We start from the raw sequence: 24,577 nt of genomic DNA on the forward strand, positions 1-24,577 counted from the left end.
GCTGGCTACGCTGAGTATTCACATCAATTGGTGCCGAAATGGCTTGGGGTCCCATCATTCTGCACTGCATAAGCTGAAGGGTATTTGGTGTCTGCTGATGCGTTGAGATGTGTCTGTTTGTAGCAGCATTTTATGGGGGCTGGAGCTGACATCAGTTTCTCAAAAAAAAAATTCACAGGTGTGGTAACGTTGCAGTGTTGGAGCCCTTCCTCTCCACAGCATTTGCTGATTGGGCTGCCCCATGGCCACTGGAGAGGCAATTGGTAGTGGCATTCTGGGGAAAAACATGTACTTTTTAAGCTTGTTCAACATTCATTTTGGTAGAGCCAGAGTAGGAAAGAATTAAAATGCTGGTGCTTCATTCCCTACCAGCAGCTCCCTGACACTTTGTTTCACAAACCCAATGTTTTCTATCCATTTCTAGATTGCACAATGGCTTTCAAAAAGGACATTTTACTCCTTCCTTTCAATACTGACTTATACTCCACCAGACATCATTGGGTATTGGACATAATAATCTTTAAGACAAGAGAAATTATCATTGTCGATTCAGCAAAAGATCGGGATTGATCACAGTAACACAGAAACATTTTGTTGTCAACTGCTGCAGCATGTCATCAAATAGCAGGTGTTCTTTTTAGGCATGCAGAGTGGAAAATAATGTTATGTGCACACACAGTTCAACAGAACAATACTTATGACTGTGGAGTATACACAACATTGAATGCCTATAGAGTTATTTCAGAAGAGTATGGCACCTTACAAAGTGAGAATGCCAGAAACTGGATAGAGGTAAACATTGGTTTGCAGTGGGAGCTTTCTATCAGATTACTTTCAGTTTCGCTTTCCCTTGACCCCAGAAGGGGCCAAGTAAATGTATGGAATTTAACCTAGTGCTTTTACATTTCAGGAGGTCTTCTGAGTCTACATTAGAGATATGATTGGCTGTTCAGATTTTTAAAATCATTACTTTGGTAGAAGCAGCCACCACATTACAGGAATCTTCACTGTGTGAATGAAGGTACACTGGGGCCATTCTTTCCTGGGTGGCTCACCTGCTGGGTCAGTGGACATCAGAGTGTGCAAAAGTGAGCAAGGAACTCAGGCAGGGTGTGACATGTTAGGGGAACATGGAAGCCTGGAAGGCTGCTTAATGGGAGAGGGGAACAAGGAGGAGGACAAAGGGAGGATTTATGCTTGAAAAGAGAGATTGCTGATATTAACCACATGAAAGTAAAAGTAAACTGAAGAGCTGACAGGAAGGATAAATACACAGATGGAACTGGTGATACCTACACGTCGTCCAGAAATATCAACGAAAATGTATTTTTCCTTGTCTATCATTTGAGACTCTGGTTGCAAACAAATATTTCTACTCCTAGGGGTTGTTGTTCCACTCAGGGGGCTGTCATTCAGGTAACAGAGCCCTTCTTCTACACCCAGGGGGTTTCATTCCCATCCCAGAAGGCTTCTGCTACACCCAGAGGCTGTCATTCCACTCAGAGGCATGCCATGTCAGTCACAGAGTGCTTCTGCTAGATCCAGGGGTGACATTCCACTCCGAAGCCTGTCATGCCAGTCCCAGAGCACTTCTCCTATACCCAGGGTCTGTCATTCCACTTAGGGGTCTGTCATTCCAGTCCCAGAGCCCTTCTGCTACACCCAGGGTCTGTCATTCCAGTCAGGGTGCTGTCATTCCCATCCCAGCCCCCTTCTATTACACCCAGGGGCCATCATTCCACTCAGGGGCATGTCATTCCAGTCCCTGAATAGTCTGGGCCCAGGGGACCTTCCTTCAAAATACAGTCCACATTTTCTTTGCAACTTTTTTTTTGCTGTAATGTGTTTCAATGAAGCCCATGCAAGTAAATGGGCATTCTTGGTTCCCATTCTTTCCAATGGGCATTCAAGCCTCTCCCATTATTTTCAATGGGCAATCCTGTCATTCCTTTTAGTACATCCTCCATGTGGCTCCCTTCACAGTGAAATATAAAGCAAGAGGCATAGTAGAAAACATGAACTTGACTGGCTCCATGAAGGTTTTTTAAAAGCTCAATAATATAATTCAGCAACCAACAAGACAGTAGTTTAGGTGGGTAGGCGTTGGTCTTCAAAAGAAGCAAGATTTGACTCCAGTAGCATCTCAGCAACCAAAAAGATTTCCAGGGTGTAAACTTTCCAGAGTCAGAGCTCCCTTCTTCAGACGCGAGTAGGAATGGATCCCTGAGCCTTCATATCCCAAGCAAAAGTGTATGGGGCGTTACAAGGGAGAGCCTCAGAATGTACGATGCAGTTTAACAAGACACTAAATTCTTTTATTCCCTTCTCCGGTCCCAGACATAGCCAATCACCACCGGAGTAGGGGCAGGCGCATAATATCATTTCGCAGAGCCTTTTGGGACTTGCAGTTTCTTTTCTCCTAAGAGTTTCTATTGAAAGTACTTTGGAAAAGGGTAAGCGTGAGCAGAACTACAGCTCCCAGAAGCGAAGGGGGCGGGCCGAAAGAAGCGGGGAGACCGCGTGACCCGCGACCTGACCCTCAGTCGTTCTTTCGCACATGCGTTTTGTAAAGCAGCTCCTTTTTCAAGCAGGGAGAGAAAGTAGCCCTCGGAGGGGTTGTGATCTGGGCGGTCTGGCGTGGGAAGATGTGCGCCGCCAAAGAGTCCCAGCCTGGGGTCAGCCGCGGAGTGAAGAGAGCGGCTTCCCCGGACGTGAGTGGTGGCAAGAGGGGGACTGGCTTGTGCGTGGGGCGAAGGGGGAGCTGCGCTGCGGCCGGGCCCTGTGGAGGCCTAAAGGAGGTGGTGACTGGCGTGAAACTTCTGCGGTGTCTGCAACTCAAGAGGCTCGTTTGCGCTTGCTTCTATCATTCCAGAGCATTTTCTTTCCCGAGTAGGAGCTGCTTTGTTACAGAGTGGCTGCAGTGGCCGTTGCTATTAGACGTTCGTGCCTGATGTGTGGGCAGGAGAATATATGGGAGCAGGGCTTTGGGGTGGGTCTTTGGGCAGCTTGGCCTGTCTAGTTGGTGGAAAGCTGAGAAGAATAGGAAACTGCCTATATAAGTTGGGAAAGGGCACGGCGACTCTGGGGCTCCGATCTCTGTTCAGGCAGGACTCCGGAATTTAAGGAATACTACGTGCTATTTCCGACCAGATTGGACCTAATCTCATAATGGCTCTGAATTATATATTATGGAAAAGCTGTGATTTGAATATTATAGCTGGATACCTGGTTCTTGTGGGAATCCACTGCCAATTTGTTCATTTGTTTCTTTTATGTGCATATAGTCTAGTATGAAGATGTACTTGTCCCATATTTGGATATTTAATGTCCAGAGATATGGGGCCTGAAATCTGAAGAGTTCTTGTGCACACCAGTATCTCAAAAATGCCAGTACAGGATATTAAATAGAAGCCTGCTAAAGTTCAAAATAAAACTCTTTATGTAGATCAAGTGGAAAGGAGTGATTTAAAATATATATATATATTTGCAAGTTATTTCTGGTTATCCAAACATGTCTTATAGTCTCTGTTTTCAAGTTTGTCATGAAGGATTGGTTTAACTGATTAATTAGTAAAATCCCATCAGTCTTAAGTGTAATATTGCTTAATATAAATATTTCAAGGAAATACTGGGATTTCTCCTCCCAAGAAGCTACTACAGCTACTGATGTCTTCAGCAGATCAAAGAAGAATTTCAGTTCCTTCCTGTTTATGGAGTTAGACAGCACACCACTGGCAGCATGCATGTTTGGTCACTGGGTCACTGGTCACTGGTCACTGGGTCTCAATATGCAGGTTGTAAACATGATTAGAAAATGGACCTGTAGATGTGGTATACTCATTTGTGAGTTACATTAAGTTACTGACAAAGGGAGCGTTGACTCTCAAAAGCTCATACCTTGGAAATCTAGTTGGACTTTAAGGTGCAATTGGGCCCAGATCTTGTTCTTTGCAGACCAGCTTGACTACCCACCTGAAACATGAAGTATACTGGTGTGTGCTATTAATTCAACAATATCTGAAGTAGCCTTAGTCTCATTGTTCTATACTTCTTTTAAAAAATCTGAGTGGAGGGGGTGGGGGAATCATTCTTTTGTTTCTGGCATATCATTTGGAAGCAGAAAAGAACTGAAGGAGCTGATCTCTGTTCTTTACCTAGAGCTGCTACAAGCCACTGAAATTGTCTGTGGAAAGCTGTTGCTGTGTGCCTAGCAGCTTTGTTGTCTGAGCGTAATATTACTGACTATGAGCCAGTATTTGTATGTTTGAAGTCCTCAGTGTATTTCTCTATTGGAGTGGAAAAGAGCAAGAGTTCAGTAGCACCTATAAGACTAACAAACTTAGTGGTGAGCCACAGCTCACAAAGAAGTGAGCTGAGGCTCATGAAAGCTCATACCATACCACTAATTTTGTTAGCCTTATAGGTGCTACTGGACTCTTGCTCTTTTCCACTGCTACAGACAAACGTAGTTACCCATCTTGATCTTTCTCAGTTGGAGTTAGTGCAAACTAGTGTGGCAAACCTTACACTCCTATGGACTTTATTAAATATTTATGGTCTTAAAACATGCATATTAAAAGTTGTATGATGATGCATCTTGGTCTAAAAATCTTTAATAGTTTAATGAGAATATGGTTTACCTAATATAACCAGGACTCCTTCTATGTTGCAGCTTGGATCTAGCAGCTGGGAGGCAGCTGACTTGGGTAATGAAGAAAGAAAGCAAAAGTTCTTGAGACTTATGGGTGCTGGGAAGGTGAGACTTTACCTTGCACATAAGCAATTGCGGTGATTCTCTCTTACTTTACTGGCTGATTTCAGGTGGTGCTGAGGGACTGCTGCTTGGCCTTGTGGGTTCCCATAGGGTTTCTCCTTGTTCCCGGTGCAGTTTAACTTCTACATGAAAATACTGGGAATGATCATCAGGGGATTTGGAGTAAGTTGTCACCAATGTGCAGAGGAGACAGTTCTATTTGTCCTTGACAGCTGAGACAGGTTGTTTTGTAGAAATCCTGAAGGAGGTAATGGCATAGATGAGGGCCAATAAAGCGAAGCTCAGTCCAGACAAGACTGAGGTGCTCGTTATTAATGACAAAGCTGCTTGAGGACTGGAGTCAGCCTGTCTCGGAGAGGGTTGCATTCCCCCTGAAGGAAGAGGTTCACACCTTGGTTGTACTGTGGTATCTTGGCCTACCATTGGCCCACATCTCTGTGGTGCATAGTGCTGTTACGGCCATTCCTCAAAAAGCACGATCTGGCCACAGTGATCTATGCTCAGATTGTGTGTGTGTGTGTGTGTGTGTGTGTGTGTGTGTGTATGATGTGCCATCGACTCCAACCTATGGCGACCCTATGAATGAAAGACCTGCAAAAGTCCTATCATTAACAGACTTCCTCAGATCCTGCAAACTGGAGGACGTGGCTTCTTTTATTATAGAGTCAAGCCATCTCATTTTATGTCTTCCTCTTTTCCTACTGCCTTCCACTTATCCTAGCATTATTGACTTTTCCAGAGAATCTTGTCTTCTCATGATGTGACCAAAGAACGATAGCCTTAGTTTTGTCATTTTAGCTTCAGGGGAGAATTCAGGATTGATTTGATCTACTACATACTTATTTGTCTTTTTGGCTGTCCATAGTATCCACAAAACTCTCCTCCAGCGCCATATTTCAAATGAATCAATTTTATTCCTGTCTGCTTTCTTCACTGCCCAACTTTCACATCCATACATAGTAATGGGGAGTACCATAGTTTGGATTATCTTGAGCTTGGTTCCCATTTTATCTAGCTCCCTCACAGCTGCTGTTCCAAGTCTGATTTCTTCATTGCAGTCTCCCTTTTGGTTGATGATTGAGCCAAGGAATAGAAAATCTTGAATGATTTCAATTTCCTCATTGTCAATTATAAAATTGTGCAATTCCTCCGTAGTCATTACTTTTGTTTTCTTGATGTTCAGCTGTAATCCAGTTTTGGCAATTTCTCCTTTAACCTTCATCAGTAGTCGTTTCAGGTCTTCACTGTTTTCTGCCAGTAACGTGGTGTCATCTGCACATCTCAAATTGTTAATGTTTTTTCCACCAATTTTCACTCTACCTTCTTCTAGATCTAATCCATTTTATGATATACTCTGCATAGTGGTTGAACAGATAGGAAGATAATACACATCCTTGTCTGACACCCTTGGCAATTGGAAACAATTCTGTTTCCCCATATTCTATCCTGACAGTAGCCTCTTGTCCAGAGTACAGGTTGAACATCAAAACAATCAGATGTTGTGGCATTTATTTTAAGACTCTCCATAGCTTTTCATTATCCACACAGTCAAAAGCTTTGCTGTAATCTGTAAAAAAAACTGATTTTCTTCTGAAATTCCCTGGTATGTTCTATTAGCCATCTTTTGATGAAGAACCAGAAATCCTAGAAAGTGAAGTAAAACCTGCACTCAAAGAAATTGGGGGAAACAAAGCACCTGGAGTAGATGGAATACCAATAGAGCTACTTCAAGCTACCGAAATGGAGTCCATCAGAATCTTAAAAGAATCTGTCAACAAATATGGAAAACAAAACAATGACCCACAGACTGGAAAACTTTGGTCTACATTCCAATTCCCAAAAAAGGGGATGCCAAAGAATGCAGCAACTATCAGACTATCACGTTAATTTCCCATGCAAGCAAAGTGATGCTCAGAATTCTGCAGCAAAAACTCTATCATATACGGAACGAGAAATGCCAGATGTTCAAGCTGAATTCAGAAAAGAAAGAGGCACTAGAGATCACATTGCAAATTTACGATGGCTCAGATTATGTATAGGTTAGATTACTTTAACGTGCTTTGCATGGGGCTGCCTTTGAAAATGATCTGGAAATGTCAGCTCATTCAAAATACAGCAGCCAGGGATCGTATCACTCCGGTGGTGAAAGATCTGCACTGGCTACCCTTTAATTTCTGAGCACAATTTAGAGTGCTGATTCTTGTCTTTAAAGCCCTAAATAGCTTGGAGCTAGGGTACTTGAAGGACCATCTCTTCCTATATTGTCCAGCCTGCCAGTTAAGGTCTGCCTTGTAAGCCTTATTCTCTGTTCTGCTGCCTTCAGAGGTGAAGTTGGTGACAACTGGAGACAGCTTTTTCAGTTGTGGCAACGTTGCATTTTGAATGCCTGTCCCTTGAGACTCACCTGGCACCTATGTTGCTTTCTTTTAGGTGCCAGTCCAAAACTTCTCTGTTCATCGAGGCTTTACTCGTGAAAATGTTCGACCAAAGGTGCCTCCGATACTCTGTTCCTAATCCTCGATATGTGTTCTTGAATTCTGGTCTTTAAAGGGCGCGTGGTACTCCCTATGTTCATTCCGCGCGGCTTGCGAGTCCACAAGCCGCCTGGTATGTTTAAAGAGGACGAGAATTTCAAGTCTAGATGGGCGGCTATATTGAATAAATGTGCGTTTGACCTGATGCTCCTCCTAATTAAGACCTCTAATGCTCAGGCTGATAATCTGACCATGGAAATTTCCAAGGTTGAGACTGAGCTCAAATCCAAGGTTTCTCAAGCTGAGTTTGATTCGCGTACTAAGGACATTGCACAACGCATCAAAGAAAGCAAAGAGAAACTTAAGGAACTCAAGGTTAGGAAATTTGAGCGTGACAAAAGGGACTATACATCAGGCAGAGTTTACCTATGGAAGGATGCGGCATATACACGGCCACGTAAAAGAGTCTCCTGGGCCAAAAATATTGCATCCAATTCAGAATTCGAAACGACTGAACCCTCGGAAACGGACACATCCGGGGATGAGGGGTCTAGCACACGGAGTCTCAGATCACGTAATGTTCCCTCAAGGTCTTTTTTAGGGAGAGGTCACAATTATCGGAAACGCCCCAACCTGAGAACCTAGTTTTTAACTTATCATCACGGGTTCTTTCACCAATTGAACTGGCTGCTTTGAATAAAGGTGTAGGCTTTGTTCCGACCCCTGGATACAATGCTTTCCGGACAAGGGTGGATTTATTCAAACTCATACGCTTGATTAAACTTAGAAATCTCTTCGGACAGGGGGATCCTCCCCCGCCCTCTGGGATTTCTCACAAATCTTTTTGCCCCGCTGTATCTGATCCTATGATAGATGCTTTTGAGAGGGTTGTCCTGTGGGACGTGACGAGACTTGAATCAGGACGGATGTATAAGAATTATAACCTTTCCAGAATGGAATGGGGAGCATTGCAGGAGCTTAAAAATGACAGAAACATCATCATTAAGACTGCGGATAAAGGGGGAGGTATAGTTATACAGAATACCACTGATTATGTCCAGGAATGTGTTAGACAACTCCAAATGGGGACGGATTATAAACAGATATCTTACAATCCCACAACCCAGATCCAAAGAGTTATCAAAGTTGTCTTGGATGAGGGTTTAATGGACAACGAAATAGATATAAAAACTAGAGATGCACTCATCAATCCGTCCCCTAGAATACCTGTTTTCTACACACTCCCTAAGATACACAAGCCAGGACTTCCACCACAAGGACGGCCTATCGTCTCTGGTTCGAACTCACTCCTGGAACCTTTATCACGCTATCTTGATCATTTCTTGCAACCCCTTGTAGCCAATACACCTGCCTATTTAAAAGACACAATGTCTTTAATTTCACTAATCGAGGCAGTGGATATTCCACCATCCATTTATATGATGTCCTTAGATGTCAGGTCACTATATACATCGATCCTGCATGATGAGGCACGGTTAGTCGTGCAGGATGCCCTCCGATCACGTGAGGTGCAACAACCCTCCACCCCCTTTCTTCTTAATATACTGGATATTATACTGGAGAAAAATTATTTCAGATTCAATGATTGTTATTACTTCCAGTTGAGGGGGGTGGCCATGGGGTGTGCGGCCGCTCCTAGTATAGCGAATATTTTTATGGCCGCATTGGAGGCGAAATGGATATTTAGTGACGTGGCAAATCCATTCAGGGACTCCATCCTCCTGTACAGGAGGTATATAGATGACGTCATTATCCTGCTGAACCACGGGGACAATGCTGAGGAGCTCGGGAACTGGATCAACACATTGCATCCGAATATACAATTCACTTGGACAGGTAGCCACACCAGTTTGGATTACCTAGATGTTACCATTTATCGGGAGACAAACAATAGACTGGCGGTGCGCCCTTATAGGAAGCAGACGGATCGCTGATCCTATTTGCATTATCGCTCCTTTCACCCCAGGAGCCTTAGGGACAACATTCCCCTGGGGCAATTCTTGCGGTTGAAACGGAATTCAACTAACCCGATCTTTTATAGTACCAGCATCAAGGAGCTGGGGGAAAACTTTAGAGCCAGGGGATATCCCTCTCAAGTTATTGCCCGGGCTATAGAGCGATCTGAACTGACGGACCGAGCTACCTTGCTGACCACCAGGCAGAGGGATCAGGATAACGCACTCAAATGGGGTCTGGAATATACCACACTGGCCCCTAAGATTGTGTCCATTATTAGACAGCATTGGCACATTATAAGTGGAATTCGTGGCTGTGAGGCCGGTTTGTCGGTGGGCTATAGACGCACCAGATCAATAAGAGACATCTTAATCAGATCAGAATTTTCCAGCAGACAACCTCCTGTAAATTTTCCAAATGGCCACTTTGCGTGTGGCACATGCAATGTATGTGGTCTGATGGTTAAGCTTGAACAAATCCTACCAGATCACCTTTTCCCAAAAAACAAATTTTCGAACTGCAAAACGTCCAACGTGGTATATGTTATTCAATGTAAGTGTCCCAGGATATACATAGGGAGTACCACGCGCCCTTTAAAGACCAGAATTCAAGAACACATATCGAGGATTAGGAACAGAGTATCGGAGGCACCTTTGGTCGAACATTTTCACGAGTATGGCCATCCTTGCAATGAGTTTAAGGTTTCAGTAATTGAACAATTGGACTGCCCACACGCTTCGGACATAGGAAAGCTATTAATGCGTTTGGAGTCCAAATGGATTTTCCAACTTCATTCCCTGACTCCACATGGATTAAATTTAGAGATCGATTTCTCCTGTTTTCTATAATCCCTACTGTAAGTTTTTGGGCTCCTGCAGGACCTTCCTTTAATACCAATTAAATCATTAATTTAATTCGGCCCCTTGGTGTTATAACATTGCTGTCCGATCCACTTACCGTCAGTCCGTGAATCCTTCTGTTGCAAGCGGTGGGGGAGTGTGTTGTGCATCTATGGACAGTGAGTATATTTTTGATTGTGCTTTCATTGCATGATGAAATGTATATGTATATCTGTAATTGAATTATTCTACTCCTACAGTGCTTCCGGTCTGATTATGTTTATGCCCAGGATGAAGTGAGTTTTTTTCTACTCACGAAACGGGTTAATAACAATTTGCCTGCAAACTCCCGTCGGCGTCTATTAAATAATCATTTCTACTCTGGACCGTGAAAGAACAAACACCTTGCACAAGTCTCCCTTCCCACCGGCTTTTTTCACTGTACTCAGCATTTGCACTTTAAAATCTTCAAACATATTCCGGACGATGAAGATTTAGTTTATAAATGGATGGACATTGAGATTTTGAAATTGTGACGAGTTGGATGTTTCATTGGATGGACTTTGTAATTTGTAAATGTATTTATGATGCATGTTATATTTAAGTAGCACTTTTGCACTTTGCACTTTGAAAAAAAAATACATAATTAATTTCTAAAATCTTGGTTCCCCGGGGTGTTGGTTTTCCTAATTTGGACCTGGGGCCGCCCCTTGTTTTTCCTTTCCTTCTTAAATATTTTATCAGCTGCCTTGGGTAGGTTAATGGAGAGGTGACATGCATTTTTTTGTAAATAAATAATAAATTGAAACTACAAAAAGATAATCTAATAGAGAACTGCAGAGGGGTTGCCATGTTAGTCTGTAGTAGCAAAATAAAACAGGCATCAAGTCGCACTTCAGAGACAAACAGAATTTATTCCAGCATAAGCTTTTGTAAGGCAGGGATATGACAACATGAACTCTCATGTAAGCTAAGGCTTGAATAAATTGTGTTGTCTCTATGGTGATACTGGATTCTTCTCATAGTGCAAAGCAGGGGGTGGAGAGAGAAGGAGAAAAGACCCAAGGCCAGGTGTCGGGTCATAGCCAAGAGACGGCAGGGCTGTACGTCAGAGCACCAGTTGTTGAAAATCAGAGTTTGGAATTTGGTAGCTCTGAGAATGAAAACTGGAGTGTAAATTCTCCTGTTGGTCACCTCATGTCCCAATTCACAAAGCATCTTTTATGACCACATATTATAATTGGTGTTTTCTCCCACTACTCTCACATTCCTAAGTGTAAAATCAAAAAGAGTCCAGTAGCACCTTTAAGACTAACCAATTTTATTGCAGCATAAGCTTTCGAGAATCAAGTTCTCTTCATCAGATGCATGATACAAACTGGTCAAATACAGAAGAGGAGGGGGGAGAGAGGAGAGAAGGAGAGGAGGGACAAGATGCAATTAGGGGGGAGGCAACCAAAACATTCCTTTGCTAGTAAATGTAAACATCTCCTTTTGGTGTGTAGTCAGTTTGCCGTGTTAGTTTGCAGCAGTAAAAGCATCCAATTTCTATGTAGTATAAGCCCTCGATAACCACAGCTCTCCCTGCCAGATGCATCTGACAAAGAGAACTGTGGTCCCCGAAAGCCCACACCAGGCGTCACTGGGCTCCCCCAGACCACGCCTCTGTAAAGGAAATCTGTTACCTGTGATAATGTGTGTGCATTAAAAGCAAGACAATTGATAGTGCATATTGAGAGCTCTGAAGCAGCCTTATTTTGATACTTTGCTCCAGTGCAAATGAGATATATCTATCCATATACAATGTGTCTTGCCAAGTACAAGCCTCATTCCTCCTTTTCTGCCTTTGTTTTCTGGCATATCAAGATATTCACAGGTCGATAGTAAACGTTTTGGTTTTATTACCCCTGAGGCCAAAAAATGAGTATCTACTCCTATACTAGTGTGTTTTCTAGTCTTTAAGGTGCCACAGGAATCTTGTTTGTATTTGCTACATGAGATTAACATGATCACGCTTCCGTTGTTTTTTTTCCTTAAGCAAATCATGTCTTTAAAACTATCTCTGAATTTTGTCTTTGCTGTCCAGAGTAGCCATGTGGACATAATGGGTCTTGCTGCTTCATGCTTCACTATTACACCATGTTAATAGTAGGACTTTGATGTCTGTGCAAGGCATGAACACCTATAGTTGCTGAATGGTAGGAAAAACAGTTGCCCATGTTGTATCATTCAACATTTTTTAAAGACAGATCTTCTTCTAATGGGGGAAATATAATCTATCCAGTGACGATAGAGGACTATTGGGTTTAGAGCTGAATCATAGATTCTGAATGCAGAACTGAATAAACTTAAATACACTGTAACAATTACAACAAATAGACAGTAGACGAAGAGAACTGACGAAGAGAACTGTGGTTCTTGAAAGCTTATGCTACAGTAAAGTTGGTTAGTCTTAAAGGTGCTACTGAACTCTTCTATTTTGCTACTGCAGACTAACATGGCTAACTCTTCTGAACAAATAGACAATGTCTGTGGAACTGGGTAGTATTCTAGAGGATAGGCAGTTGCAGCTTTCTCTTTCGTTCTTCTTTGTATGAATTAATGATGTTCCTGAAAGAGGAGTAAGAGTTTTGATAAAGGAACAGTAAAAGATGATACTGAAATAATTAAAAAGCAATTTCTGTGACTATTTAGAGTAGTTGTTGGCTAGCATGAAACTAGCTTTCCATTGGGGTTCTGTGTCTGAATTTTTAATGTAAACTGTCACTGCACACTGTGGGAAAGGTAACAAGCAGCAGGTTTAAGTTTTCAAAAAGTATTTGGCCTCTTCAATATTTTGCCCCAGTTTACAGATGTACATATAGGAAATCTGGATGCAGGAACATAAATATTAAATTCAATTTTGTTGACATTGTTACAAAGTAGTTTTGGTCAGTAGCTGCCCCTGAGAGCTGCTTAATATTTATGAACTCCTTAATCACTTATGTTTTCTTTTAGAAAGAACATACTGGCCGCCTAGTTATTGGAGACCACAGATCAACTTCTCATTTCAGAACAGGTCAGTCTAACATACCATATGAACTGAAAGTAAATTTAAGTTCCTTTAATGAATTGTAGCTGAGTTTTGGAGGTCTCACTTTTGTGACTGAATGACTTCTCCAGTGAGTGTCAGTCAAGATTTGAAATGGGATTTGTTGAATTCAAAGCCATCTTGCAAGTTGCTAAAGCACGGGTCCCCAACCTTGGTGAAACTGTGGTCAATTACTTATTTATTTAAAACTTTTATTAGCTGCCTTTTTACCTTGCAGAAACTCAAGGCTGCTTACAATATAAATAAAAATAACAATAATGGTTATAATAAATAATGGTTTGAAAACACAGTTTAGGAGTGCCAATAAACATAAAACCAAAGTTAATTAAAATCAGTTCTAAATAAAAATGTCTTCAGCTACCTCCTGAAGATCTGCAGTAAGGATGCCAGGTGCACCTCTCTGAGGATACTGTTCCTTAATCGTGGGACTGCCACAAAAAAGGCTCTCTCTTGTGTACCTACCAGGTGAGCGGCTTTAGCTGATGCAACAATGAGGAGGGCCACTCCCTGTGATCTTAATTCCTGGGCAGGAACCTATGGGACAATGTGAAGATCAGGAAATGCATGGCCAGTCACAAAATGGCTCTCATGAGGGCTGAGGCCAAGTACATAATGCACATCAAGTCCTGTGATGGAAGTAGCTATTTCCAAGTGGGTGCTCCTTGCACTCACAAATGGGATGCCTTCTGTTCCAGTGAGGCAGAGGAAAGCCAGGACTTGCTGTTTGCTCTGAGGAAGAATGGCACCAGAAAGCTCATTAGTATCTGCCACGCTGGGGATCACTGTCCTAAACCATACCGCCTCTGCGCCATGTATGTGAACAGAAGCATGAGTCAGAGATTTCTGCAGACATTGACATTTCCCTGGAGGAAAGGGGGATTTACCCAGTTTCCAGAAAGTCTTAATAGCAGGTCTCTCAAGCTCTATTAATTCCCCTTTAAATAAAAATAAATCATCAGACTGTGTGTTAGAAAAATATATTACCAAAGAACTAAACTGGCACAGGTACGTGAAGAGGACTACTAGTCTTTCTCTGATCCTCCACTATTTACACAGAGGCACAGAACCATGTCTTGAGACCTTTACAGCTACAAGGAAGGGAAAATAAGTGCATTCTTTTCTTAAATCTAAACATTATACCTAATGTGGTAAATGAGAGAGAGAAAATGTAAGCTTAGTTACTGAAATCTAGCTAATTTTTGTTGTTTTATGGTTGAAGGCAGGGTTTTATCATGCTTCCATTTTTCACCTGGCCATCTCCATGGAGCTTTGGCTGCCATTTCCATCTGATGAAGAAGAGAAACCGCTGTTTTCTCTCCCTCCTCTCCCGCAGGTACAGTGAATCCTTAATTTTTCCCATTGGGATACACTACTGCTACCTGTTGACAATTACCACACAGAACTATTATCTTCTTTGTATTTCCTTTGAGAACAGGATTTTGCACTGGCTTGGGAAGCACCTTTACTTACATACCAGTTGGAGTTCTCTCAGCCTGGCCGAGTGTCAGCTGAAAGCTTGTAGGAGAACTTATTTTACAGTCTTCGTCCTAGTAGGCCCATTTTAGGCTAGTCTCTGAGTAAAGGCAAAATACAAACAAAAATTTTGGCCTCAAAACTGTACATATCATGCTGCTGACCTGTGAGTTGAGGTGTTGATTTGCTTGTATAATGAAATGGCCCAAGATAGGCATAGTATATTTTATTTTCTCTTTCTTCCTGATACATTGCATCCTGATTATGCTTGCTGTACTATCATATTATGATACTTGTCTCTGCATAATATTTTAGCCTTACTGCTAAATTGTAATTAGATTTTTTTAACATTTATGAACATATAGGAGAAGAAGACAAGAAAATGAATGATGAGCTTGAGACTCAGTTCCAGCAAAGTATGGATAGCACCATGTCAGGAAGGAACCGGCGGCATTGTGGACTTGGTTTCAGTGAGGTAATGTATTTAAATTCAAACAATGACCCACAAATTCATGTTTCCTCAGATCAGAGTTTATATTGGTAACGTACCAGTAGAAAAATTCTGTATAATGAATACTACTTATTCCAGCTCAGGAACTAAATTGTTTATTTACTTCATTTATATCCTACTTTTCTCCCCAATGTGGACCCAAAACAGCTTATACCTTTATCCTCTATTTTATCTTCAGAACACCCCTGTAAGGTAGGTTATGGTGAGTGTGTGATTGGCCCAAGGTCACCCAGCCAGCGTCTATGGCACAGCAGGAATTCAAACCAGTGCCTCTCAGATCCTAGTCACTAACTGCTTCAGCACACTGGATCTCAGTTTTTAGGATGCCAGATTGACATTTAGTATGAGCTTGCTTACACCGCCTGTCTAACTCATGCTGTCTAACTCATGCTGTTTTTCATAGCCGCAGTTCTAGCAGCTGTGCAACAATTGTGGGTTCCTCTGAAATTCATGTCTACTATAATAATTTGGAATTTCCTCTGCTAGAGTAGTGGCAGTTGCAGGACATTTTGTGGTGTAATTCATTTAAAATTTTTATGTGTTGATGAGTATTATACATTTTAGAACTGAATTCTACAGAGTCCATTGTGTCAGGGCCTAGCACAGAGCATGGCCAGCCATCTGACTACCAAGTAGGTTTATGTGGCCCTCCGGGTTGTACCAGCTCTTAAAGAATGGCTTAAGTCTTTGCCCAATTTTTGAAAGACTTTTTGATTTTTTTTTGAAAGTTTGAATTTTGCCTAATACTTTTCACCCTAATGGGAACCCAGAGTGGCTTGCAACTTTCTCCCTTCTCCATTTTATCCTCACAACAATACTGTGATTTAGGTTAGGGTTGAGAGTGTGTGATTAGCCCAAGGTCACCCAGCAAGTTTCCATGACACAGTGGAGGGTCAGACTGTCCGAGGCACTACCCCATGCCTGAGTACATGGTCTCTTTAGCTTTGGAAACACTGAGGCACAGCTACGTTTATTATAGAGGCTGACTATTGAATACTGTCTGGAAAATAGAAAATGCAAAAAGGGAAGTTGGTGATTTCTGATTTGGAATAAAGGGCTGTTACTTTTGTGGGGGGAAAACACTCTTAATTGAATTGCTACGGGCACTTTTTTCCATAGCTGACTGTCACCATATCAGTAATGTCTTCTAGATGGTCCTGATATTTTGTACTTGCCTGATTCTGCAGACTATAAAACGCACATTTTGGCAATCATACAATCTTGTTGATATGTAACATACTGTAATTACACCATGATCAGAAGGCACATAGTTTATTTGGTCTGCCCAGTATTTTAGATTTCCCTGAAAAATGCAAAAGATAACCCTGGAAAACTTTCTTTGGTATTGGTGATTAGGTGACCATAAAGAACATTAATATTACCCAAGAGTTAGGGTATGCTAGCATGGCATGACTAAAATAGTTTTCTGTAATATTCTTTGAGATGTTTCTTTTATGATTTGTTTAACTCATTAAAATGGCTTTACATTAATTCTGTATGCTGTTGAGGTTATACTGAAGCATCCATTTTCCTATGAATAAAGAGACCTGTTTGCAGTATGAAAAGTTTTGCTTGCTTTCTTCAATTTGAATCTTTATTTTAGCTGGAGGAAGCTAAAGAACAGGAGGATTCAAGAGATTCCCTGGAGCCAGAAAGCTCAGAGGACTCTGAAAGTGAATCTGACTCTGAGGACGAAGATGCTGCAGAAGAGCAGCCATCTGCTGAAAAGCACTCTGAGAATCCTCAAACCAAGAAAGATGCAAAAAGCAACTATAAAATGATGTTTGTTAAATCCAGTGGTACATAGCTACAGATCCAATCAGCCTTGAAGTACAGTAAGCCTTATGGTTACAGTGCAAAGTGTTGGACTGCTTACAGCACAGAGCTTTCTATTATGGTTTTAATAAGCCCTTTTAGGAAAAGTTTAGTGTTTGCTTTCCCAGCATCATGAAATATTTTTCTCAGCATGGCTGTATCCATTTTGTTTTGTAAGTATAAAGAGGGGAGGGGTGGTATTTCTCAACCTACTTTGACATTATTCTTCTGTCTCCCTTCTTATTATGGCTGTTGAACATTTCTTAAGCTTGTTAAAATGATTTATCGAAATGATACCTGGTATCTTCATCTGTGATTTTTTTTCAAAGCAGCGTTCTGTTTGAGTTTTGAATAATGTGCAATTATTAAAAATAATAATTGATGTTCCTTTGTCTTACTGATAGCTGTAATAGAGAGGGGTCTTCAGATAGGGGGGCATTTTAGGATCTATCCTGCATTAGATTCTGTATTCATGGACTTGTTAGTATCAAAGATAGACCCGTACATGTGAGCAACTGTCTGGAAATAAGGACTGTTACCCATATGTGAAGGGAGTTGCTGTCTCAGGCATTCCTCGGTGAGTATGTTTTGATACATCCAATACAATTTAGGACAGAAAAAACCTAAACTGAAAAGGTGATGTTGATGAGTCTCGAGTGTAAGACAAAGGCATAGGTACTTTACATGAGTTTACTTTAAAGAAATCATTATTCTGATTTATGCTGGCCCAGTCTTCCCTAAATTCATTGACCAAGAGATAGAACCGCTACAGTCTTCTAGTCTTGTTGATTTTAGGAGGATGTATCCTAATTACATGTGTTAGATTCTGTGTAAAAAGTGCTGTCTGTATTTTTTTTATATAATTTAGTTTGGAATTGCGAATTGGGTTTGCTTAGAACCAAAGACCTTTTTGGCTGTTGTCGTGCTAGGATGTTTTCTTCACATAATTCCGTCTGGTAATACAGAAGAATTCCATAATATTGATTAGCTCTACACAACACTAGTTGAAATGAGCGTTACTGTGTTCTACATAAAATAGTTTGTATAGTGGTGTGACTCATCATTGCTGGTTGTTTCAGACCATCTGTCCGTCTTCAATGGCTAGATCAGTTGTACCCTGAGATGTATGTGATTAGACAACTTTGCATCTGTCTTAAACATAATGTCCGTTTCAACCTTAGTTCCCACCTGCTGATACATTCTTGTCTATGGGCGGGATTCAGCAATCCACAGATGCAAGAATCCTGGGTTATTCCTGCATTCCCCTCCTTTCCAGCATCCATTTCTGAGGGTTCATTCCTGGGGTTGTGTGGACATACATGGATTAATATCCTCTCAAATTGGGAGGTGGTGGGGAGAAGGAAATGTTTGCTTCTTCTGTTAGCATCTCTCTACCAGTGATGTATTTTTTCTGGAAAGTTTTGAACTGGAAATATTTCTGCTTCTAATTTAAATATATTAAATATTTAAATAATGTTAGCAAAAGAAGGCAAACGCACTGTGCACAAGGAATGGGGTATGTACATGCTTCATACCCCACATTTAGTCCATCTTAATATGATTAATTTTCAGCACAACTATAGACAAACAGACTACATTTACGTATATGCGGAAGAAATGTTCTGTTTTGAAAAAAAATCTGCTCCACATTACTGAGTTCTGCTGCCAGAAGAAAGAGGAGAGGGTGATTTTTGCCTCCTTCCCCATATTCACTGAAGGCTCCTGACCTAAGTGGCTGTCAGTTCATGCGGGTCTTCACAATCTCAGGAATGACATTCTTGGGGCTGGAAATGGCTGCTGGTGGGAGGGGAATCCAAGAAAGATCCGTGACCTTCAGTGCCTTCTGCTGATGGATTGCTGGATCCAACCCCTGTATATTTATATTTCTGCTTTTCTTGTTGCAAAAATAGCAGGTTTGAACTTTAGTAGACCGAAATCACACTAGGAAAAGAGTGCTCTCCCAAGTTAAGCCACTCAGGAAGATTTGAGAACTTACATCCCTTTCAGTCATTCTGTTCCTTTTTTTCCCCTACAACTTCTACAGCTATTGAATAGGTTACGGTAACTATATAGAACTAAGACTACACTAGTGAATTCTATTCATCCTCTTTCTAGTTCCATGTTTGTAACCAGGTTTTTCTTGTGAAACGGCAGTTGTTGCAAGCCAGAAAATAAAAACCACCCCTGAGCAGATAAGACAATTGTGTTCCCTGCCTATGGCAGTTGCCTTTCATAAATGGAACATTAGGAGGGCAAACATGCCAGTACCTATGATCCTTTAAGAGGACCTACAGCATGTCCCATTGAGGTATGGCAGCAAAACTCATATCATAAAAGCTTAAGCACCAATGCTGATTTCCCGGTCTGCCTCATATGCTTGCTCATCTTTCAGGGACAAGATCATTTTTAAATACTTCATTCTCACAAGCCTGTGTTCAAGTTTGAGCTGAGAAGAGATAGTGACTTGCCCAAGATAACCTAGTAAGGCTGTAATGTGATTTGAGATAGGCATAGCAGACAAGATTTTAAATAACAGTTTTCATTGTATTGTCGAAGGCTTTCACGGCCGGAGAACGATGGTTGTTGTGGGTTTTCCGGGCTGTATTGCCGTGGTCTTGGCATTGTAGTTCCTGACGTTTCGCCAGCAGCTGTGGCTGGCATCTTCAGAGGTGTAGCACCAAAAGACAGAGATCTCTCAGTGTCGGGAGACACTGAGAGATCTCTGTCTTTTGGTGCTACACCTTTGAAGATGCCAGCCACAGCTGCTGGCAAAACGTCAGGAACTACAATGCCAAGACCACGGCAATACAGCCCGGAAAACCCACAACAACCAACAGTTTTCATTCTTTAAAATTACATCCAGAAAACTGGTGTTGTGGAAGTAGATTAAGGGCAGCAGAGATGAGCTCTCTGAGATGAAATGTAAGGATAGTGTTGGAAGGAGGGCAGGGCCTGGGCAAATGTTCTTTTCCCCCATCACTCTAATTCTTCTAGAAGACTTGCTTATTCAGCTAGTGAACTATCATAAATGCTTTTTTTGGTGCTGGGCATAGCCTGAGGTCCTTTCTTAGGTCCATGTGCTACTAAGGCTTATCTCATCGTTTCTGGTCCAAACCAGAAGTCAACTTTAGCAACCATTTGGTAATTTCATTCCTAAATGTATCTTCCTTTTCTGTCCACCTAACATTAGAACTCTAAGGACTGATTAAATCATCACACAAATGGAATGGCTGCTGAAAAATGCATTTGCCTAGAGCAGGGTATATAACATTTGAAATGAACCATGAGGATTACTGCAGGACAGGGGGAGAATCTTTCTGATTGGTGCCATCCTTTTGGTAATCATATCATGGGCCTTGCATTGGGTCTTAAGTGCATGTCACTTGTTCAAGCTTAGAACCTGCCCCCCCTTGCTCAAAAACAAAGGGAACCCCCAGAGAGAGGAACCTGCTCCCCCCTCCCTTGCAGCAAAAGGCATATTGGTGCAAGTCACTAACTATCCTATGCCACAGAAATATGCATTGTTAAAAATATAATTGGAAGGGGCTTTGGCTCAGTGGAAGAGTGTCTGATTTGCATGTGGAAGGTTCAAGGTCCACTCTCCAGCATCTCCAGGTAAAAGGACAAGGTAGTAGATGAGGCGAAAGATCTCCACCTGAGACCCTTGAGAGATGTTTCCACTCTGAGTAGACAATACTGACTGATGGGCCAATGGTCTGATTCAATATAAGGCAGCTTCATCTTTGTTCATCTTCTCCCTGATATGGCCATTGTTATGTATGGATATTTTTATATACATATATATGACATTCAAATTGTATAAGCTCCCAACTGCAGACCAAACTAACTACTTCACTCAGGCCTAATTTCCTCAGTATTATGGAAATAAAGCATCTTCACTACAAGAGAAACACTTTGGTCCTAAGAATAAAGCTTCCAATAGCCACTCTGGCTTTAAAATCCTTGCTGTGGCCGAAAGGGAAGGATCTGATCAGGTGCTATAAGTTTATACAGCACTTCCAGAGTTTTCTATCTGCTTTTCCTGAGAAAGGAACCTCAAAAGTTTATTTGAGAGCACATTTTTTTTAGGGCAGCATCAAAGCCATAGGTCCTTCTAAGGCTATGGTTTGGGAATTCACATCAAAGGAGGTATGCACATGTTAGTTCTTCTAGCAGGAAGGACTGCTGGTGGAAATCTCTTGTGGTTTTACTACAGTCCCCAGAAGAGATTAAATTATGCTCTGAAGCTGCCTCTATAAACTCTAGTAGACAAAGAGAATCAGTGCCACTGCTAGGTTTCATAATCAAAGCTTGGCATCATTATTTGCTTCAAGTCCTTATGAACTGTCAAGAGAAACTGAGCAGGAACCTTCAACGGGAAGGCCAGTAAGTATATTCTGGCTGTTAAAGGAGGTTACTTTTCTCAAACCAGATTTTTTTTTCTGGTTGTGAGGGGTGTTTTAGGTTTTGTTTTGTGGGGGGGAGGGTAATCTTTGTATATGCCAGTTGATGAATGGCTCAGTTTCATGTACATAGTTGTGACTCCTGTTGATAGCAATGCCAGTATTGACTTAAATAAAATTTCTAACGTTGAAACAGCAGGCAATGGCCACAAACAGGGTTGTCTCCTTTCTTTAGTTCATGGTAAACCCAATGAGTTGATTTTATACCAGACTCCTAAAAATATATGACGAGGAAGGGGAAAAGGTCAAACTAGTCTATGCTTTTGTTTTGAGTAATTTTTTTTCAAAACTGAAGCTTGCAATAAAGTAATGTTTTATCAACCAGCTATTAACTATTGTACAACTTGGATATAACAACCTTTTCTATCATAAGAAAAAGGCCATAGAGGTAATGTGGCTTCCTAGTCAATCAGGACCAATTCTCTGCCAAACACGGGAATGCAGCCTTCCTTGTTGGGCTATATTTCCAGATAAAGGGGGTCGTGTAGAACAGTGTCTGGCTGGAGATACTCAGATGGTCCAGGACTAACTTCAGTCAACAGTTTTTTTTTTTATTTTGGAGGCTTTCATAATATAAGGGGTCAGAGTATCATAGAATTACAGGTTTGCAAGGTACCTCTATGGTCATCTAGTCTATCACCCTGCACAATGTAGGAAATTCACAACTACCTCTCCTCCCCATACCCCCAGTGACCCCCTGCTCCATGCCCAAAAGATGGCAAAACACCATCAGGATCCCTACCCAAACTGGCCTGGGGAAAATTGCTACCTGACCTCAAGGTGGCGACCGGCCTTACCCTGGGCGTGTAAAAAGAGGCCACAAGAACTAAGCACCCTTCCTGCCCTCCCTCTCAAGTTCTGCCTAGGTTCACAGAATAAGCATTGCTGTCAGATGGCCATCTAGTCTCTGCTTAAAAACCTCCAAAGGAGAGCCCACCACCTCCTGAGGAAGCCTGTTCCACTGAGGGACCACTCTAACCGGGTTCTTCCTAATGTTGAGCAGAAAACTCTTGATTTAATTTCAACTTGTTAGTTTTGGTCCAACCTTCTGGGGCAACAGAAAACAACTGCGCCATCCTCTATATGACAGCCCTTCAAGTACTTGAAGATGGTTATTGTATCACCTCTCAGTTGTCTCCTCTCCAGGCTAAACATACCGAGCTCCTTCAACCTTTCCTCACAGGACTTGGTCTCCAGACCCCTGACCATCTTTGTTGCCCAACTCTCGACACATTTCAGCTTGTCTATATCCTTCTGAAATTGTGGGGCCCAAAACTGAACACAATACTCTAGGTGAGGTCTAACCAAAGCAGAGTAGTAGCTCTTTCAGATATCTTTCCAAGGTCTGACTATAAAGGACCGTGATAAAGTGGACACAGTCGAACACAATTTTATCTCAAAGCATTATTTGACATTCATATTTGTTTCATAGGTGAAAAGGTTTCTTCCACTCCTTCATATCATGGTACTTCTGCAACACATTCAATTTTTTTCTTTCTTAGATTTACCTGTAGTTTAAAACATTCAAAGTGTGGCTGTGGTACAGAATACCGCAACAGGCTTATATTAAAAATGCCCTTTAAAATTCCAAAGCTTTGAACTAAAAGAAATACCTCAAGAAGTTTTCATGGAAAGTTCATTGCAGTTGGTTCAATTCAGCTACACTTAGATGCACCTTTTCAAATAATAGAAAAAAGTGTAAAGAGGTCAGACCCAATCAATACACGTGTTCAAACAGAATTCCAGTCACTGTGATGTATGTACATTTTGTGCTCTTCCTTTGTACTGTTCCACTATGAAGAAAGGTTGCTTTCACTAGTAAGCAATAAAAGTCTTAGCCTTTTGAATGCTACTAACCAACCAATGGCAATGTTTATCAGGTGCAAACATAGACCAATTTTTTCCATGCCTTCTCTGTACTACTTCTAACTTGCAATTCACTCATACACACATGCATTAACCAGTGCTTTAAAAATACAGTAAGACAAACAGAAATCAGAGGAATGAAGCCTCAAAAACATACTTTCTAGATCTCAGATGTTTGTATTTCAGTAGTCCTGCTATTTTTTCCTTTAAGCACGCAAAAATAAATTGCTATGACAGTCTGTTTTATGTCTTCCCATCTACATTTTCAGAGGCAGCCAAAGAGAAAAAAGCATTCTGGAGGAAGCTAACGTATTAGCTGTCAATATTTTGCTGCTTGTTTTGAAACGTGCATCTTTGCTCACTGCATTTATTGCTTTTCTTGTTTAGGACAGAAGCATGTGCAAGACAGACAAGTGACTGCCACATGTAATCATGCTTAAAGCCGCAGGTATTACTGTTCACAGTAATAATAGGCATAAGGCGTTTGCACAAGCACACACAGCATTTTGTTATTTTCTCCAGTATTAAATGGTTCGTCAATGCTGGCTAGATGGAAGTAAGAGGCAGTAAGAGATGTATTCACAAGAGAGAAGTATTTAAAAATCATTAGGGTATTTAATAAGACTTGATGATAAGGAAACTTCCTGGAAAAAATAGTGAACATGTAACTTTTTGCAACCTCCAAACATCTTTTTTTAAACAAATTGTGGAGTTTAGGGGACTGCTGTTAATAGGAAAAATGTTAAATAGAAGTTTGTTGATGGGTGTGTGTACTTCTGAATTTCTATGAGTGATTTATCAATTGCTCTTCAACAGTCAATCATTTCTCAGCAGTAAAATGTAGATACCAGAAACTCAATAAAAGAACAGTTTTTAAAAAGAATGGGAAACTTGGAAGAATATGTTATTTAGTAGTCTACTGGATCTAAAAATTAGCTAAAAATTAGTCAGGACTTAAGCCTATTAAAATATAAATTAATTGGAATGTGTTCCAATGGTAGTCACAACTAATTTAGCAAGCTAATTTAAGGTGTCAGTAGAGACGACACTAATTAAATAGAGAGGTTTTCACTTGCACTATCAGATTTTTTAAAATGTATAAAAATAACAAATGACATGTACATTAAAGATGCAGTAATGATCTCAAATAAGTGTAGCTTTATGTAGTATGGAACATATCATGCTTGCTTACATATTTTAGACCTGGAGTGCCAAAGTCAGATTCCATTGCTAACCCTTCACCATAAGCTCTGTTTTATAATAGTAAAATGTATTCATTCATAGGCTCATTGAG

The 24,577-nt window shown here is 41.2% G+C and overlaps 1 protein-coding gene across 1 annotated transcript; it reads left to right on the forward strand.

The window, feature by feature from the left end:
- The first annotated feature begins 2,536 nt into the window (after positions 1-2,536).
- Positions 2,537-17,337, forward strand: C2H11orf58 (chromosome 2 C11orf58 homolog). Its single transcript, XM_054972764.1, has 5 exons — positions 2,537-2,711; positions 4,673-4,756; positions 13,062-13,122; positions 14,994-15,103; positions 16,743-17,337. Exons 1-5 carry the CDS (start codon positions 2,646-2,648, stop codon positions 16,944-16,946), a joined length of 525 nt encoding a protein of 174 aa, XP_054828739.1. The 5' UTR covers positions 2,537-2,645; the 3' UTR covers positions 16,947-17,337.
- The last annotated feature ends 7,240 nt before the right edge of the window (positions 17,338-24,577 follow it).

Source organism: Eublepharis macularius, chromosome 2 (genome assembly GCF_028583425.1).
Source record: "Eublepharis macularius isolate TG4126 chromosome 2, MPM_Emac_v1.0, whole genome shotgun sequence".
NCBI classification, from domain to species: Eukaryota; Metazoa; Chordata; class Lepidosauria; order Squamata; family Eublepharidae; genus Eublepharis; species Eublepharis macularius.